The sequence below is a fragment of the Hemitrygon akajei genome, chromosome 1 (genome assembly GCF_048418815.1).
Source record: "Hemitrygon akajei chromosome 1, sHemAka1.3, whole genome shotgun sequence".
NCBI lineage: Eukaryota > Metazoa > Chordata > Chondrichthyes > Myliobatiformes > Dasyatidae > Hemitrygon > Hemitrygon akajei.
In genome coordinates, this window is record NC_133124.1 from 37,089,919 (window position 1) to 37,109,419 (window position 19,501).

At 38.9% G+C, this 19,501-nt stretch overlaps 1 protein-coding gene across 4 annotated transcripts in view; it reads left to right on the forward strand.

Annotated features, from left to right (window-relative positions):
* Positions 1-19,501, forward strand: part of mybl1 (v-myb avian myeloblastosis viral oncogene homolog-like 1) — a 73,472-nt gene that overhangs the window by 4,383 nt on the left and 49,588 nt on the right. For 3 of the 4 annotated variants that reach the window (XM_073041233.1, XM_073041253.1, XM_073041247.1), the window contains exons 2-5: positions 9,388-9,493; positions 9,817-9,891; positions 13,102-13,194; positions 19,208-19,428. In XM_073041233.1, coding sequence (XP_072897334.1) covers positions 9,388-9,493; positions 9,817-9,891; positions 13,102-13,194; positions 19,208-19,428 — 495 coding nt within the window. The remainder of the gene's footprint in view (positions 1-9,387; positions 9,494-9,816; positions 9,892-13,101; positions 13,195-19,207; positions 19,429-19,501) is intronic. The other variant, XM_073041241.1, reaches the window with a different exon arrangement.

Sequence of the window (19,501 nt, forward strand, 5' to 3'; positions counted from 1 at the left end):
AGCCTACTCCACAGTCAGCAGAAAAATTATTGGCTGTAGTCTACCACTGCAGGACTTGTATACATTCAGGACAAAGAAGTGGGCAAGAAAAATAATTGTGGACACTACCCACCTAATAAACTGCCTTTTCCAAAAACTCCTGAACAGTGCTATTGGTCTATTAATACAAAAACTTTACGCCATCTTAAAAGTGGCTTCCCTCAGGCAGTTTATCTGATAAAACATTCGAGCTAGCTTGCTCCCACCTCTCTATTACCCCCATCACTCCACTATAAACACTTTAAATCACATTTAGTAATGGTGTTTTCATTGTAAGTGCATTTATACACGTTTTATTCCTATATCATACTTTAACCTCTAAGCCTATTTTTATGTAACTCTTTCTTATAATTGTTGAATATTTTTTAATTCTTCAATGTTGCACCAACACACCACAGCAAATTCCTTATATGCTTAATAAAGTTGATCCTTGAGTAGTTTATGATTCTACCCTTGTAATTTTAAAACAGCATTACTAAATAACAAATGTTGCTTCTAATTGGAATTAGTTTGATGTTGAGTTTGCTTGTATTAATGAAAGCAATGATTACTATACTATATAACCTTGACTATGGCTTGCTACTCCCTAGCAATCACCTTTTGGAGTCTGTCTGTCTGCTGTCAAGTCACACATAAAACAAGGATAGGTGTGTGTTCTTTTTTCTGTCCTTGCAACTTCCTTGTAAACCTTTTCTGCACTCTTTCCAGTTTGATAGTATCTTTGCTGTAGTGAAAACAACTCAATACTCCAAGTGCAGCCTGACCAGGGTCCTGTACAACTACAAAGTAACTTCTCAATTCCTTTTCTCAGCACCCTCACTGATGAAGGTCAGCATGCCAGAAGCTGTCTTCATCATGATATCTACCTGTGACTCCACTTTCAGGGAATCATATCCCTCAAATCCAAGGTGCTTCTTTTCAACAGCTCTTTCCAGAACCCTATTGTTTGCTGTGAAAATTCTACTTTGATCAAACTTTCTAAAATGTAACAACTTACCTTTATCTGAATTAAGCTCAATTTGCCACTCCTCAGCCCATTTACACAGCTGATCAAGATTCCCCCAATTTATAATAGCCTTCATCTTTCAACATGCTATCCATTTTGATCTCATCTAATTTAGTTCTCAGTGTTAAATAGTTTTAGCTTAACTCTTATATCCATTAGTTTGCACTCTCAGTGATCTTGGAAAACCTGATCTGAAAAGGCTGGGAAGTTGTTATCTTTATTCTATTATGTATTTGTGAATGTTTTTATTTCTGCTCACATACATTGAACGTGTAGCTCTTAAATCTTTGGCTGTGTTCTGAAGTAGTTTGTCATATATGTAAGCTCACCAAAGCCTTGTAGACCTATGTTTTCCACATCTGCTGTCTGCTCTTTGCTGCAAAGTGAAACAACATCCTGTATTGAAGGTAACATCTCTGATGTAAAGAACAATGTATAAAGTCCTGATTCAGAAAATACAAGCCCATGAGATCTACAGCGGTTTGGCTAATTGGTTCTGTAATTGGCTTGGCGATAGGAAGCAGATGGTGATGGTCAAGGGTTATTTTTCTTCAATTGAAAGCCTGTGACCAGAGATCAGTGATGGGACCCTTGCTGTCTTAAATACTTGAACAATCTTGATATGAATGAAGGAAGTATTATTAGCAAGTTTGCAGATGAAAAATTAGTGATGTTGAAGGGGGGAGGGTGGTTTGGCTACAGACTGAGACTGATAAGTTGATAAGATAGGTAAAGCACTAGCAGATGGAATATCATCCTGAAAAGTAAGCTCCATTTTCAAATGAATACTGAGGCTGGGGGATACACAATCTATGGCAGATCTCTAGAAAGTATGGAGGAAATCAGGAACTTTCATGTTCATAGATCTCTGAAGACAGCAGTACGTGTAATTAGAATCCGAATCAGGTTTAATATCACTGGCATAAGTTCTGAAATTTGTTATCTGAGTGGCAGCAGTAACAATGCACCATATGATAATATAGAAAAAATAAATAAGTCAATTACTCTTAAGTATATATGTATATTAAATAGTTAAATTAAATATAGTGCAAAAACAGAAATAATGTTTTTTAAAAAGTGAGGCATTCATGTTCAATGTCCATTTAGGAATTGGAAGAAGCTGTTCCTGAATTGCTGAGTGTGTGACTTCAGGCTTCTGTACTGATGGTAACAATGAAAAAGGGCATGTCCTGGGTGATGGGGGTCCTTAATAATGGACACTGCCTTTCTGAGGCACCACACCACTCCTTGAAGATGTCTTGGATACTACCCAAGATGGTGCTGACAAATTTTACAACTTTCTGTAGCTTCTTTCGATCCTATGCATAAGATCTCCTCCCTCACCCCCCCCGCCCCCGCCCCACCCCACCCCTCATCCCCTCATCCCAGGGTACGGTACATCTGTAGAATTTTTCAAGTGTTTTAGGTGACAAGCCAAAGCTCCTCAAATTCCTAATAAAGTATAAACAATGTCTTGCCTTCTTATTGATCTACTGGGACCAGGTTAGGCCCTCAGAGATCTTGTCACCCAGGAACTTGAAATTGCTTACACTCTCCACTTCTGATACCTCTATGCAGATTTATTTGTGATCCCTCATCTTGCCCTTCCTGAGGTCCAGAAACAGCTCTTTGGTCTTTCTGAAGTCGAGTGCAAGGTTCTTGCTGTGACGTCACTCAGCTAGCCGGCAAATTTATAGATGGAATTTGAGCTATATCTAGCCACACAGTCATGGGTATAGAGAGAGTAGGCAGTGGGCTAAGCACACATCCCTGAGGTGTGTCAGTGTTGATCGTCAGTGAGGAGGCGATATTATTACCAATCTGCACAGATTGTGATCTTCTGGTTAGGATGAAGAGGCTCCAATTGAAGAGGGAGATACGGAGCCTAGGTTCTGTAGCTAATCGATCAGGACTGTAGAAGTGGTTTTGAATGCTGAGCTGTAGTCAGTGAATAGCATCCTGACATGGCTGTTTGTATTGTCCAGGTGATCTAGAGCTGTGTGAAGAGCTATTGAAATTGCATTGGCCATAGACCTATTGTGGTGATAGGCAAATTGTCGTTATAGTGGTTAAGATGGCATATGGGATACTTGTCTTTAATAGCCAGGGAACAGAATGTAAATGAAAAGCTTTACATGGTAATAGCTTATGAAGCATTAGTTGGATTTCTGCCAGGGCACTCTGCATAATTCTGGTTATCACATTATAAGAAAGATGGATGTGATTGCAGTGGAGGTTCAACAGGGTATTGCCTAGTGTGGAGCATTCAGGTATGAGATGGAATTGGATAGGCTTCTTTTTCCTTAGAATTGACAGGACTGAGAGAGGCCTCTCTTACTGTTCCTTCTCTTGTGTTCTCTGCTGCTCTCTGACTCTTCAACCATGTGCTTATCTGGTCCTGCCATGGTGTACTCCCTTTTCCCCCCTTCATTCTGGCTTCTTCCCCCTTACCTTCCAGTCCTGATGAAGGGACCCAGCCTGAAACATTGACTGTTCCTTCCTCTCCATTGATACGCTCTAACCTGCTGAGTTCCTCCAGCATTTTGTGTGTGTTATTCTATATAACCAAAGTGACTAGGTTTGATGTCAGGTGGTTTGGCAGTAGGGGGTGGGGAAAGGGGAATTTTTCAGCCAGAAGGTTGTGAAATATGGAAAGTTAATCAGTGATGTATAAAGAACATATAATGCTGTAATTGTTATTTGGAAGAAATGCAGTTGTGTTTTAAGTCACTTTGTTCCACTTTCCTTTGCCCATTTTCACTATTCCATTTTCCACAGGCTGTGGAAGAAGATGAATGTGAATTGATGAGAGAAATGGGGAAAGTTCAGTGAATGATTATAGAGAGATGGTTCCTGTCATTGGCAGTGTGCAGTTGGAAACAGGTTATGATTATTTGCAGTATGATTACATCTGTCAATTGGTGATAATTAAGTGGGAAATTGTTAGGATTCACTGATTTGCTTTTCAATTAATCTATAATCTGTTTAAGGTTGTTACAGATTGGGAAGAATAGACTTCTTTTGGCTCATTGGATTGTGACTGTATTGAACTTATTAAAGGAAGTTTATTTTTATATATAATATGAATTCAAATATCTTCAACATTTCTGGGTGTCTTACTTGAGTGCTGTGGATCAACTTGTTTAACCTCTTTTTAGATTTCAATGATACTAGGATAATAATCATGCAGGTGCTTTATCTGCTCTTGTATAAATTTTCTATCTATGTTAATATTTATCTGTTTTTGACTTGTATCTCTGTCATAAATCTAGGGAAAACATAAAACTGTCTGGTACTCTTTCAGTTTCAACCTCTGCCCATCTACATCTCTTAAAATTTTACAAAGATGCATTTCTTTGTGTATGATGACTGAGATATTCTTATAAATAATCATGAGGGTTGGAAACTGAATTTGTCAACATTGTTATTGGAATCATTTTAGTTGCTATAATCTGAGGAGCTCTCTTTCCTAACATTTTCAACCTATGTATCTGTTGCCAGTTTATTCCCTCTTGATTATTTCCTTTTGATGTTTTGATTTTGTTTCATTTTAATTTACTTTTGGTTTTAAATCACTCATAGACTGTTGTACTTAATTGGGGTCTTGAGTGTATTAAATGGAACAATCTGTTTAGCAGATGAAAGAACGTCTGCATCTGTCGACAGGATTAGTGTCCTGCCTGAGCAGCAAAGCAAGAGGAATGTTAAAATTGAAAAGATGAATTACCTTGATATAGTAATTTTAATATGTCTGATTACAAGGCAAATGTCAGAACTGGGCACAATGCTTGTGCTTATATAAATTAAAACAGTAGGTCCCTGACTACTTTAATCAGGAAGTCAACAGGGCTCCTCTTAAAGTCACCTTGACTGCTAAGAGCAAAGCCTCAGTATGGAAAGTGACCTCTTTGTAAGGATCATCTGCACCTCAGTTTCAATTAACTTGACTAATGAGAAATTTATGGACCATTGGACATTTTGTTGCCTCTTGCAGACTTTATGATCACCTGAGTTGCAGGCATTGAACGTTATTTTGGTCTCCTGGAGAGCTTATTAAAAGTTTAAAAATACTATGCTTTAATAGGCTATTCTGGCTCAATGAGCCCATGCCACCCAATAGTGGAATCCTGCACAGCATGGTGAGCCCTGCTCACAGCAACACTGATTAACTACAGTACTAAATGTACTATGTACAAAGTGGAAAAACTGCAGATCATTCTGCAATTTCAGAGCTAATGGATCAGATCAAACCTATGCAATGCCTCTTCAGGCCATTTAAAAATTGATACATAATGTGCCAAAGAGCCTCTCAATACAATTACCCATGATCATACGAATGATAGTGCAAGCTGTACAGGTGAGATGGCTTGCCCTTTTCCTATTTGCTACATAACTACATCCTCATTGATGGGAAGGCTCAGCAAATGTCAAATTTAATGAATCTTCAATCAGACACAAAGCAGAAGATTATCCAGGCCCACTCCTGAAATTACAACAAAACTGAATAACTACTTGTCCACAACACTAAATCCAAATTAGCTTGAAAACACATTAAAAAAAATACAACTTAATAATTGTACTGATTTCTTTTCTCCCTTTACTGTGCTTCCATCACTGAAAGTGATGGCAAATTTCATCATTAGGACTGCCCTTTGTTGAGGCACCTCAGGAGATAGTTCACATTTTCTAGGATAGTTTTAGGAGATGATATTATGATGTGGGAGTAGGTTGGAAGGGAGGCTTTTTTCCCATATGTTTAATGTAAGCCCATTTCTCTTGTATGTTTCATTTAATAAATCACTGATTTAGAGCTTAGCATGGACATTCCTCAGCTTGACACATGGTTGGGTTGGCCTTAGTTTTAGACTGGAAGTGGAGGCTGTACAGTTTCCAATTTGCCCTGCTGAGGTGCTCTCATCCATTGGAAATCTTGTTGGCTGTGAAGTGCAATATTGATATTGATCTTTAATAATAACTGTTTCAGCTAATGAGAAAAGACTGGGCATTTCAATGATGTAGATCACTAGGAATGATTGAAAAGATACAATCCAGAAGTTGCTCATTTGAGAAAGATTATATAGGAATGACATGTACTATAGCATATGCCAGTTTGGCTTAAAAAGGTGAGGAAACTTTGTGTTTACATGTCTCTCATCACTTTTTCTACTGAGCTTTCAGTGATCTAAATTAAGCATCATAGTTAACAGGAAAGTAAGACTGAAGTACATGTTCTTCCCATGTTTAAAATGCTCATAATCACATATGTGCATTTGGGGGACTGGTGGGATGAGCTTTCTGGTTGCTACTGGGTCGCAGGCATCTTCTGCCATGTGGAAGCTCAGTTCTGGTGCAAGGTTGACACCACAGTACAGTGCAACTTTTATCTTCATATACCACAGGGGTGTCAAACTCATTTTAGGTTCCGGGCCAGATTGGGCAAAATGCGACTTCATGCAGGCCGGATCAGTTGTGCATGTACACGTGCTCCCACAGCTTTCATTGCCTTTGATTTTTCAACCTGCTCTCATGTGTCTCAGTCTCTGCTATAACTACAAAGTGTTTCACTTTATGAATTTCGATTCTTATGAAGATTGCCTGGCAAGCATTATTTTTATGATTGATATTAACTTACAGTCGCAAGCTACAAAAAAGTTGTGATGAGAGACAGAAAAAACAAAGCTATTTTGGCTAAGATTGTTTTGGGAGCCGCACCCTTTTCATTAATAAACCAATTGAAATTGAACATTAGCAGACACAAATGTAGACCTAACAAAACAAATTGTAAATGTAGGCTACACAAATGCACCTAATTTTTATTAGCTTGCTTCCAGCAATCAAACTCAGAGAATGAACACAGTTAGCCTGTAATTTTTATTGATCACATTTAAAAAAATAGAATAGTCAGAAAATGAATGAATCACAATATTATGACACTCAATATTTCATAATGCATTTTGCTTACATGTTGCAGTGTCACTCATTTTTCACTTGCTGCTTCCAGACACCTGACTTCTCTTGGCTTTAACCAGCCTGTCAACATCAGGGACCAGTTTCTGGGCAGTTGTGATTTTCATAATGTCATTTAGCTGTCTTTGTGTCATCTTGGGGTACATCGGTCCCAGGTATTGATATAATGAGTCCAGACCCACAGTCTCAAATTTATATTTCAAAGCTGAGTTACACTAAATTTCAATTAGTTCCACTTGGAGTTCCTCCGGCACATCTGATGATGCGTTGACGGCAAATGATGAGCAAAATAGTGAGAGTTCTTTCTCGAGTTGAGTGAAGACTTGGAAACGATTCTGAAACTCACTTCTCAGCCGTGATATTTTGTCCTCGTACCTGTCCATGTTGTCATTATTCCCATGAGCTGGGTTGCTCCGGGATAGTTGCATCTCCCACAGGCCTATTTTAATTTGAGAGGCACGAATGCTGTCATAGTATTCCGTAACAAGTTTGTTGCGGCCTTGCATGTTAGTATTAAGCACACTTAAGTGCTCTGTTATATCCACCAAAAATGCAAGATCATGAAGCCAGTCTGGATCATCCAACTCTGCCACAGGCTTCCCTTTCTCGTCCATGAATAGTCCAATTTCCGCATGTAATTGATAAAAACGTTTGAGCTGCTCAACCAGCGGACCTCAATGTGGTAGGGTAGGCCATGTCCAATATTACTTTAGAACAAAAGCTTGTCAAATTGTCAATGGTTGAGTCCCTTGGCTCTAATAGAATTAACCGTTTTGATTACTATATCCATGACATTGTCCATTTTCAGGCTCCTGCTACATAACATCTCTTGGTGTATAATACAATGAAAATTCCAGAATTCCTGCTCTGAATTCTCTGTCTGAACTTTCTCTCTGAGTTTCACAACAACATCTGCCTTTTTCCTGACCATGGACGGTGCGCCATCTGTCGCCACGCTGACAGTGTGACTCCAGTCAACCCCCCAGTCTGTCCAAGGCCTCGACAAGGCTGGAGAAAACGTCGTTCGCCATTGTGGTGATTGTCATGGGCACCATCTCCACAAGCTCCTTGGCGACAGTCAAAGATGCATCAAAACCACGAATAAATATTCCCAGTTGAGCTACATCAGTCACGTCGGTACTCTCATCAATTGCAATAGAGAAGGCAATAAATGATTTCATTTTGTCTTTTAGTTGACTGTTCAAATCTCCTGCAAGGTACCCGATTCTCTCTGCCACAGTATTTCTTGACAAGCTGATATTACAAAAAAGCCTGTCTCTTCTCAGGGCACACCAGCTCAACCGCCATCAGCATGCATGCTTTGATGAATTCCCCCTCTGAGTATGGTTTTGACGCAGCAGCTATTTTGTTGGTAATAATATAGCTGGCCTTGACAGCTCCATCATGAGTCTCTCGACTTTTGGTGAACACTGATTGCTGTTTTTACAGAGCTGCTTCAAGCTGGTTTACCTTTTGCGTTCTGAGTCGTCCTGCGTACTTTTTCTCCGTGTGACATCTCATAGTATCATTTGATATTGTACTCCTTTGCCACAGCCACTTGTTGTGAGCATATCAGACCCACAGATTTGCCGTTGACCTCACAGAAGAAAAAACGATCTTTCCAATTATCGTTGAATATCCGACCTTCGATGTCAACTTTTCTTTTCTTGGAAAGCATTTTGACATAGGTGTTTTGTTTTATGTTTTGACATAAACATAGGTGTTTATGCACAGCGGGTGATTAACTGCCGCCTATTGTACAGCTGCTGTACTGATACATAATAAATGGTCGTGAATATACTTTTTTTTCCCCAAATCATACCGCGGGCCGGTAGTTTGAACCCCTGATATAGCATGTATGAAACAATTCAATCATTTATTCCATTCATAGTACAGGCATTAATATGGATAATGGTTGGGTTGGCCACATTTCTGGCTTTGGAACTGTTTGGATTACAAACAGTTTTCAGGACCAGAACCTTGTCATAACTTGGGGAGGAACTCTACATAATAAGATTAGCTGATAGCTTGAATTACGAGTAGATTACTGTATATGCGTTACTTGTTGTTTTTTTCCTGTTTGGATTTTGTGGATTAATTAAAGCACAATGGTATTGACTTGAAATATTTTCAAATTGATGACAATATCTATTTATACTTGGTTTGTAATTGGACTTCGACAAAAAATACTGAGATTGCTCTATATAAAGACATCTTCAGAATTCTTTTTTCTTGATGCATTTTCACTTCAAATGTTCTGAGGAGAGGAGGCAAAACTAAGTAAAATGGGTTTCTATTCAACACTTTTATCGTAACTTGTGCTAACTGATTTCAAGGTATAAAGTAATATATCAACATCTGTCTTTTGGAAACAGTGAAGATGATGATGATGAACATCTGTTCCAAGGTCGTGATTATGACATCCCTCAACAGAAAGGTACAAAGAAGCTCTGTAAGAAAGTTAAATGGATACCTGATGAGGTAAATCTGTATATCCTAATAGAATGTGTGCATGGCTTTTTGACTTGTAATTTGTAAATTTAGTACTACATATTAAACTCATATTATTCATGTATCATCAACTCACTACAGGAAATAATTTTATTATTGAATCTAATTTGACTGCAGTGTTAACTGTTGAAATACTAAAGGTGTAACCTGATTTCTGTTTGAATTATAATGTTTATCCCATTTTACAGATGCTTTTGCTGGATTTTTAAACAAATCTTAATTGCGCTAGTTTCTACCATAATCACTGTAGCTTTCATCTACTAATTGGAATTTTATTTTTACCTTGTGTTAAGCAGGATGAGAAGTTAAAGAAGTTGGTAGAAGAACATGGAACAGAAGATTGGAATTTCATTGCTAGTCATTTTCATGTAAGTGATTTTCCTCTTGAGTTGTGAGGCACCAGCTCTACTATTTATATTACTATGCAACTAATGTGTGATTTGTGATATGATGTAAAAGATTAGTGATCTGGTTAAGTATTTCCTGGGTGAAGGTATTTGGGGATTGGTGAGGGATAAGAAATCTTAATCAGGAAGAGGATCTGGGAGCAATGTTTATTGCAATAAAAAGATACCTTTCCTTGCAATGCTTGGCATTTCAGAGTTTGGTTTTATTAAGGCTGCTGCACCTATGACCTCCTGAACAAACTAATTTTGCAACTGGAAGGCAAAAATAGATACAGTGCCTTGAAAAAGTACTCGGCCTCCACAAATATTTTCATATTTTTACTGTCTCATTTTCTGAATGTAAAGTGTATTGAAGTAGGAGTTTTTGAGTTAATCTACAAAAACACTGCGTCATGGTCAAATCAAAAGAAAAATTCCAAAATCCAAAAAAAACACCCAAAATTGTGAGGTTGAAAACGAATTTTGTAATTCCTTTATAATTACTATGCAAACTTTCCTTAGGCACAATATATTATTACCTTACTAACTCACCCAATTTGTTGATGTAGAAAATTGAGGGATTACATGTTTTCAATGAATACGTAAGAGTAAATACCCCCTCTCTCTGTTCAACAGTATGATAGATTTCCAACAGACCAAACCAAAATGAAGACAAAAGAGCAGCTAGGGAAATCACAATAGAGAAGCACAAATCTGGGGAAAGGTACAAGACCATCTCGGGGGCAATGAGCATATCTCGGAGCTCAGTGCAGTACATTATGAAAAGGTGGGAAAAAATATGAAGCCACATTCACACTGCTTATGTCAGGCCATCCCTCTAAACTTAGTTGTTGGAGAAGATTGGCATTTGTAAGGAAGGCAGAAGTCAGTGGCTGCGACTGGAGATGAAGTTCATGGCTCCACAATTTCTAAGGCAGGGGTTCACATTCTTTTTTATGCCATGGACCACTATCATTAAGCAAGGGGTCCATAGACCCCAGGTTAGGGACCTCTTCTTTAAAGCTTTGTACAAAAACGGTATATATGGAGGAATGGCAAGGAAGAAGCCCTAGCCAAAAGAAAAAAAAGACTTTGCAAAATGTTGCTTAGAAGATATTGTAAAGATGTAGAAGGTCTTGTGGTCAGATGAGACTAAAGTGAACGTTTTGGCCTCAACACTAAGTGGCGTAAATCTAATACTGTGCATCAGCCAGATTATACCAGTGCTACTGTAAAGTATGGTGGAGGTAGCAGCATGCTATGCGGATGCTTTTCAGCAGCAGGGCCGAGAACTCTGGTCAGGATTGATGGGAAGATGAATGCTGCTGAATATTAAGTGAAGTTTATTGTCATTTAACTATATATATGTATACCAGTAAACGAGACGGCTCTCCAGACCAAGGTGTAAAGCACAGTAGTACATAACTTGGGAAAGTAAGAATTAAAAACTGCAAATGAATTAGATAAACAAAGTAAGTGCATAAATTAAATATTGTAGAACACAGTACAAATTATCCGGTAACACTTTGAATGTGGTGCAGCAGGGAGCTCGGAAACCTAATGGTCTAAGGGAAGAAGCTGTTTCCTAGTCTGACTGTTCTTGTCTTTATGCAACAGAGTCTCCTGCCTGATTGTAGAATGTTAAAGAGGATGCTGGATGGATGGGTGGGATCCTTGATAATGCTAAGGGCCCTGTGTATGCAGCACTTCTGATAAATGTTCCCGATGGATGGTATGGAGACCCTATAATCCTCTTGGCTGTTTTTAGGGACTTTCGGTTCAATTTCTGCTGCTCCCATTCCAGATGGAGATGCAACTTGTCAGGATGCTCTCAATGGTGCTCCTGTAAAATTCAATTAATTTATGGGGCTTGGTACCTAAGTTGCCTCAATCTCCTCAGGAAGTGGAGGTGCTGCTGTGCCTTCTTATTCAAGGAGGTAATGCTGAGAGATCAGGTCAGGTTTGTCTGTGATCTGAACTCCCAGGAACTTGGTGCAATTAACTTTTTCTCTACGGAGGAGCCATGTATAGTTCTTCTGCACCTTCCTAATGTCTACAGGCATTTTCTTGGTCTTCTCCCCATTCAGACTTGCATTGTTGTTCTCACAACAGTCCATCAGCTGATCCGCTTCCTCTCTGTACTTGGATGTATCATTGTTGTTGATCAGGCCAATCGCTGTTGTGTCATTTGCAAATTAGGTGATAGGATTTGAGCTGAATCCTGTGACGCAGAGAAGCATCAGTGTTGTGAACAGCAGCGGGCTGAGCACACAGCCCTGGAGAGTGCCAGTCCTCAGCATAATAGGAGAGATCCTGAATAAAAACCTACTAATCTTTGCCAGAAAGCTTAAACTGAGGAGGAAGTTCATATTTCAGCAGGACACCGACCCAAAGCACTCTGCCAAAGCAACCATCTCTTCAAATCAAGTCACTTGATGCCCTTGAGTGGTTCAACCAGAGTCCAGACCTTAACCCGATTGAACATCTCTGGCAAGACCTCGTGGTGGCTGTTCACCATCGCTTCCAACTAACCTGGTACAGCTTGAACAATTTTGGAAGGAGGAATGGGCAAATCTTGCTCCAACACGTCGTGCAAAACTAATAGAGAGTTATCCAAAAAGACTACTGGCTGTAATAGCTGGTTCAACTAAGTATTGAGCAAAAGGGGATGAATACTTTTAAACTGCTGACATTTCAGTTTTTTAATTTTTAGTTTTTCTTGCTTTAAAATTTCCCCTATTTTGTTTGTGTGTGTGGGGTGGGGGGGGGGTGTTGGAGCATGTAATCCACAAATAAAAATTCTCAGTTAAATGAGTTTAGTAACACTCAGTAATGTTCACTTATGTGAATAAAGGGTTGGGTGCTGAATAATTTTGCAATTCATTGTATTAGACATACAGGCAGTGTAACATCTGCATCATTGGTTGGACTGACTGTGTTTGTTGCTTGCATTTATCCAGAATGGTAGTGTACCTGGCGGGAAGTTATTGCATGTATCTCTTAAGGGCATACGTCCTGCTTTAGCCCTTATATTTTCCAATTTAGGTGGTAACTCAACTGAAGATCCTCTTTTGTGCTATTAAATCCTTTGATTCTTTATTGAACTTTTTTACAGATATAATCCCAAAAACTTGATTTGATTAATAAAACTACCTTTACCTATCTAATCAAGAACTTTTTAAAACATTATAGAACCGAACAGATGTGCAATGCCAGCATCGATGGCAGAAAGTTTTAAATCCAGAATTAATAAAAGGACCATGGACCAAAGAAGAAGATCAAAAGGTAAGAAGAATTTAAACCTGAATTATCAGTCAACAATCAGAATGATAATGTGGTCAACTGGATCAGCAAATTTGTGGATGCCACCAAAACTGGGGGTGATGAGGACTATCAAAGCTTGCAGTGGCATATGGACCAGCTAGAAAAATGGGTTGAAAAATGGCAAATGGAATTTAATGCAGACAAAGAGTGAGGTGTTATACTTTGGGAGAACCAATCAGGGTGGATCTTGAGTGGTAAGTGGCAGGGCACTGAGGGGTGCAGTAGAACAGAGGAATTTGGAAATGCAGATCCATAATTAAGAGGAATCGACAGAGTGGACAGCCAGCGCCTCTTCCCCAGGGCACCACTGCTCAGTACAAGAGGACATGGCTTTAAGGTAAGGGGAGGGAAGTTCAAGGGGGATATTAGAGGAAGGTTTTTCACTCAGAGAGTGGTTGGTGCGTAGAATGCACTGCCTGGAGTCAGTGGTGGAGGCAGATACACAAGTGAAGTTTAAGAGACTACTAGACGGGTATATGGAGGAATTTAAGGTGGGGGGTTATATGGGAGGCAGGGTTTGAGGGTCGGCACAACATTGTGGGCCGAAGGGCCTGTAATGTGCTGTACTATTCTATGTTCTATAATTTAAAAGTGGCATCACAGTTTTTGGAATGTTGGCCTTCACAAGTCAATGTATTGAGTTCAGGAACTGGGATGTTATGTTGAAATTGCAAAGCAAGTTGGTGATGCATAATTTGGAGTATTATATCAATTTTGGTCATCAATTTACAAGGATGTTACTGGGACTTGAGGACCTGAGTTATAAGGTTGAATAACTTAGGACTCTCTTCCCTAGAACATAGAAGATTGAAGGGAGATTTGATAGAGGTATACAAAATTATGAGGGGTATAGATAGGGTAAATGTAAACACATTTTTTTCACTGATATTGGGTGAGACTGCAACTAGAGGTCATGTGTTAAGGGTGCAAGGTGAAATGTTTAAGGGGAACATGAGGAGCTTCTTCAGTCTGAGGGTGGAGAGACTGTAGAACAAGCTGCCAGTGCAAATGGTGGTGCAGGGTCAATTTCAACATTTAAGAAAAATTTGGATAGGTATGTGAGTGGGTATGGAAGGTGCAGGTTGATGGGTCTAGGGCAAATTAATAATTTGGCACAGACTAAATGGGCCAAAGGGCCTATTTCTATGATGCAGTGTTCTGTGACTCTATGAAACTACCATAGGTATAGCATAGTTTATCAGACCAGTCAATTTATTTCAATCTCAAATCCTTTGTACATGTGTTGCCATAAGACATAGAAGCAGAAATAGGCCATTCAGCACATCACGTCTGCTCTGTCATTCGATCATGGTTGATTTGTTTTCCCTCTCATCGCCATTGTTCTGTCTCCTCCATGTAACCTTTGATGCCCATACTAATCAAGAATGTATCAACCTCTGCTTTAAATGTCCCCAATTACTTGGCCTCCGCTGCTGTCTGTAGTAATGATTTCCGCAGATTCATCACCTTTTGGCTAAGTAAATTCTCCCTCATCTCTGTAAGGGGTTCTGAGGGTGTATTCTATTTTGAGGGGGTTCCCTCTGGTCCTAAATTGTCTTGCTATTGGAAACACCCTCTCTGTGTCTGCTCTCTCTAGCCTTTTCAGTATTTGATTGGTTGCAGTGAGATGCCTCCTCATTCTTCTAAATTCCAGTGAGTATACACTCGATGTTCCACATACCCTTTCATTCCAAGGATCAATCTCATGAACCTCTTCTGGAACATCTCCAATGCCAGCACGTCCTTTCTTCGATATGGGGCCCAAAACTGCTCTCAATACTCCATATGCAGCCTGGCCAATGCCTTATAAAGCCACAGCATTACATTCTTGTTTTTAATATTCTTCTCCTGAAATTAATGGTAACAATGCATTTGCCTTCCTTATTACGGACTTGATCTGCAAATGAACCTTTAGGGAATTGTGCACTAGGACTCCCAATTCCCTTTGCATCTCTGATTTCTGAATTCACCTCCATGTACAAAATTATCTGTCTTTTTCCTTCTAGCAAAGTGCATAATCGTACAATTCCCTGCACTGTATTCAATCTGTTCTTCCTTTCACCATTCTCCTAATCTTTCCATGTCCTTCTACAGATACTGCAGCTCCCTGAGCATTACCTGCCCCTCCAGCTGTCTTTGTACCACAAGCCATCAATTCTGTCATCTAGATCATTCATGTATAATGTGAAAAGTAGCAAACCCAATACTGACCTGTGGAGCACCATTATTATCGGCAGCCAGCCAGAAAAGGCTCCGTTGATTCCCATTTTTTGCTTTCTGCCCATCAGCCAATCTTCTGTCCATGCTAGTATCTTTGCTGTAATACTATGGGCTCTTGTTTAGCAGTGGATTTTGTACATCTACTGACACTCTTCTTGTCTATCCTGCCTGTTATTTACTCAAAGAATTTCAACACATTGACTAGACATATGGGTCGATACCATGTTATTTTTTTATGTAAAGTTTCTAAGAGTACATGTTACAATTTTTCATTATTATTGTAAACTATCGCTATAAAAGATAGAGAGGTTATTCCTTCCTTGGAAAAGAATATGCAAACCATTTCTTCTTTTGTGCAGCTAAATTTATGGCTACATAGAGATGTAGCTCTATCCTGTATATCGTGAATGTAATAGGAAAGCAGAGCTCGTTAGTGCACTGTTGTTCTCTTTGGAGTGTGGCCTAGCAATTGGAAATGGTAGAAGCTACTTGGGTTTGGATAGGAAGTGTATTGTAACACAGTTAAGTTTGAAGCCGGTCTGAGTGCTATGCTGGTAAGTGTTGGCAATTTATCCCTGTAGGAAGATTATTTTGTAATATTGCTGTATGTACTTTGTTTCTGTTCAATATTCTGTGTTTTGTCCTTGTCCAGATTAATAGCATATTTGAGGATGTTATGTTTATAGAAAGGACTGGATATGGTGGGAAAAATAATCACTTGCAATCCTGTTGAGTTTAGATTGTATTTTCTTATCCAGTTATACATAATTGGATAAGTGGCTCTGGATTCTGTCTGTAATGATAAAGTTGAAAGAAACTAATCAATGTTCATCTTTGTTACATTGTTGCAGATTAGGTATTTTCAGGATTGTGTACATGTGTATTTCATTGTAGCACATACACGCTGAAGGAACTTTGTGTACTTTGTATTTCATTGTGGAGTTTCTGAAGCTACTGCTTCTGGCTCTGTTATTTTGTATCCCACACTTCCACATTTCAGGGGAAAGAAATAAACTGATGAGAACATCAAATACTGACAAATTAGATTTATTGTGAAATACTCTGAAAATATCATGCATACTTATTAGCTGTGAGTAAATTCTTAATGGCTTTCTAGGTTACAATCACTGTAAACTGCCTGGCCATAAACAACCTTTTCATGGTGGTCTACAATTCTGTCGGATAAGTGTTTCAAGATATAGTATATTTCATTTTCTCTCTCAATTTAAGCTTCCACCTTAATTGTGTATATTTTCAATTTAATAGTATGAAATGTTTTTGTATTATAATAGCTGTTAATGAAAAATTTTCAATGTGATTGGCCGCTCAGTCAGCATGTTAACATTAGTATTGTAGAGGTCTTCTTAATTAATACCTGCAGCAACTTAGTTAGAAAAAAGATTTCAAAATCTTTTTGATTCAACTTTCTTCAAGGTCAGTGTGGTGAACTACATATACCTGTCTGGACACGCCGCCCCTGCTGACTGCTCCTGTGGCTCCTCCCACAGACCCCTGTATAAAGGCGATTGGAGGCACTGCTCCTCCCTCAGTCTCCAGGATGTTGTGTGGTGGGCTCTCGCTGCTGACGGTGCTTTCTTCCAGCTAATAAAAGCCTATCAGATAGATAGATAGATAGATAGATAGATACTTTATTCATCCCCATGGGGAAATTCAACTTTTTTTCCAATGTCCCATACACTTGTTGTAGCAAAACTAATTACATACAATACTTAACTCAGTAAAAAAAAATATGATATGCATCTAAATCACTATCTCAAAAAGCATTAATAATAGCTTTTAAAAAGTTCTTAAGTCCTGGCGGTTGAATTGTAAAGCCAAATGGCATTGGGGAGAATTGACCTCTTCATCCTGTCTGAGGAGCATTGCATCGATAGTAACCTGTCGCTGAAACTGCTTCTCTGTCTCTGGATGGTGCTATGTAGAGGATGTTCAGAGTTTTCCATAATTGACCATAGCCTACTCAGCGCCCTTCGCTCAGCTACCGATGTTAAACTCTCCAGTACTTTGCCCACGACAGAGCCCGCCTTCCTTACCAGCTTATTAAGACGTGAGGCGTCCCTCTTCTCAATGCTTCCTCCCCAACACGCCACCACAAAGAAGAGGGCTCTCTCCACAACTGACCTATAGAACATCTTCAGCATCTCACTACAGACATTGAATGACGCCAACCTTCTAAGGAAGTACAGTCGACTCTGTGCCTTCCTGCACAAGGCATCTGTGTTGGCAGTCCAGTCTAGCTTCTCGTCTAACTGTACTCCCAGATATTTGTAGGTCTTAACCTGCTCCACACATTCTCCATTAATGATCACTGGCTCCATATGAGGCCTAGATCTCCTAAAGTCCACCACCATCTCCTTGGTCTTGGTGATATTGAGACGCAGGTAGTTTGAGTTGCACCATATCACAAAGTCCTGTATCAGTTTCCTATACTCCTCCTCCTGTCCATTCCTGACACACCCCACTATGGCCGTGTCATCAGCGAACTTCTGCACATGGCTCGACTCACGTCTCCGAGAGTTATTGATGGTGCATCAGTCAGTGATGAGTGTTGTCTGTTTGCTGTCAATAGTAAAATTCAGACTGGTTAAATTGAGCTGGATTCAGCTTGCTGTCTGCAGTGGCCACTTGCTTGTACTGACTTGGTCTGTATTCTAAAGGACAGGCTGGTGACAGAGGACAGAGGCAAGATGTGGGTTGTGACCAGGCCTCTGATGGCATACCACCTGAGACTTAGAACCAAACTTTGACTGGAGCTAAGGGGTGAAGATTTAATTTTATTTTAAAATATCCCTAGGAGCTAGAAACATTTTAAACAGAATTATGAAAAAAATGTTTTAAATAATTAAATAATAAAACTTCTTTAAAATTGAGAATAAAGTTAATGAAGCAAATTAAAACATTTAAAGTAACTGAAAACAGTACGAATATTCTTTATTAAAATGATGGATTGAAATAACCTTTTCTAATCTTTCTTGGGACAGCTGCATTGGATCCCCCAGAATAATGCCTTGAGAATCTTAGCATGTCCAATCTTCATGGCACGGCCTGCTCTAGTCTGCACCTATCTAGGACAGCTGAAAGTTGACAAGTTCTGATGTATACATCAACAGTTAGCATTCAATATGATCTATGTGGCAATGCTAATCCAGATATGTATGTTTTAAGGACAAATTTAAGCTTTTGAGAAACTATTTGCATGGAATTTCATTTAAAATTTTGAAATATCACAGAATTTAACTTGCCTTGTTTTGTGACTGGAGAGGAAATCACATAGAAACATACTAGTAATTCATGTTAATTGATCATTTGACTAAGTAAATGAAGCTAGACTATATAGATCAGGTATTCTCTCATTCCCATGAGATGACTAATTTTAGCTACATTGGTAGATACTTGAATTGAGGATAGGTTTCTGAAAGTAAATTTTCATAATTTACTCACCTAGGGTTATAAGTAAAGAATATGTATTTGTGTATGAGGATACCAACCTTTATAGGCTGTACCTCGGGAGAATTAATACATTAAGGATGGAAGAAGTTTGAGGATGATGAAAAAGAAAATATTCCATATATCACAAAATCTAAATGAAAAATGACTTAAGATCTCCTGTTTGGGATTATCAGATAATTTTTCTTTTGCTAATCAGGCTGATTTTATTTCAAACAGTACAATGTATGGAATTAGATACTTGTGTATAATATTTCAACTTTACTTTTGTTCTGCCTTATCACAGGTAATTGAATTAGTGCAGAAATATGGTCCAAAAAGATGGTCACTAATTGCTAAATACCTAAAAGGCAGGATTGGAAAGCAGTGTCGGGAAAGGTGGCACAATCATTTAAATCCTGAAGTCAAAAAGTCTTCCTGGACAGAAGAAGAAGATAAAGTAATATATGAAGCACATAAGCGTCTTGGAAATCGTTGGGCAGAGATAGCAAAATTGCTTCCTGGAAGGTATGTTAAGTGACTTATTGCAAGGTAAATTATTTTTGATAGAAAATGTTCCAGGAAATTAATATTTTTCTGT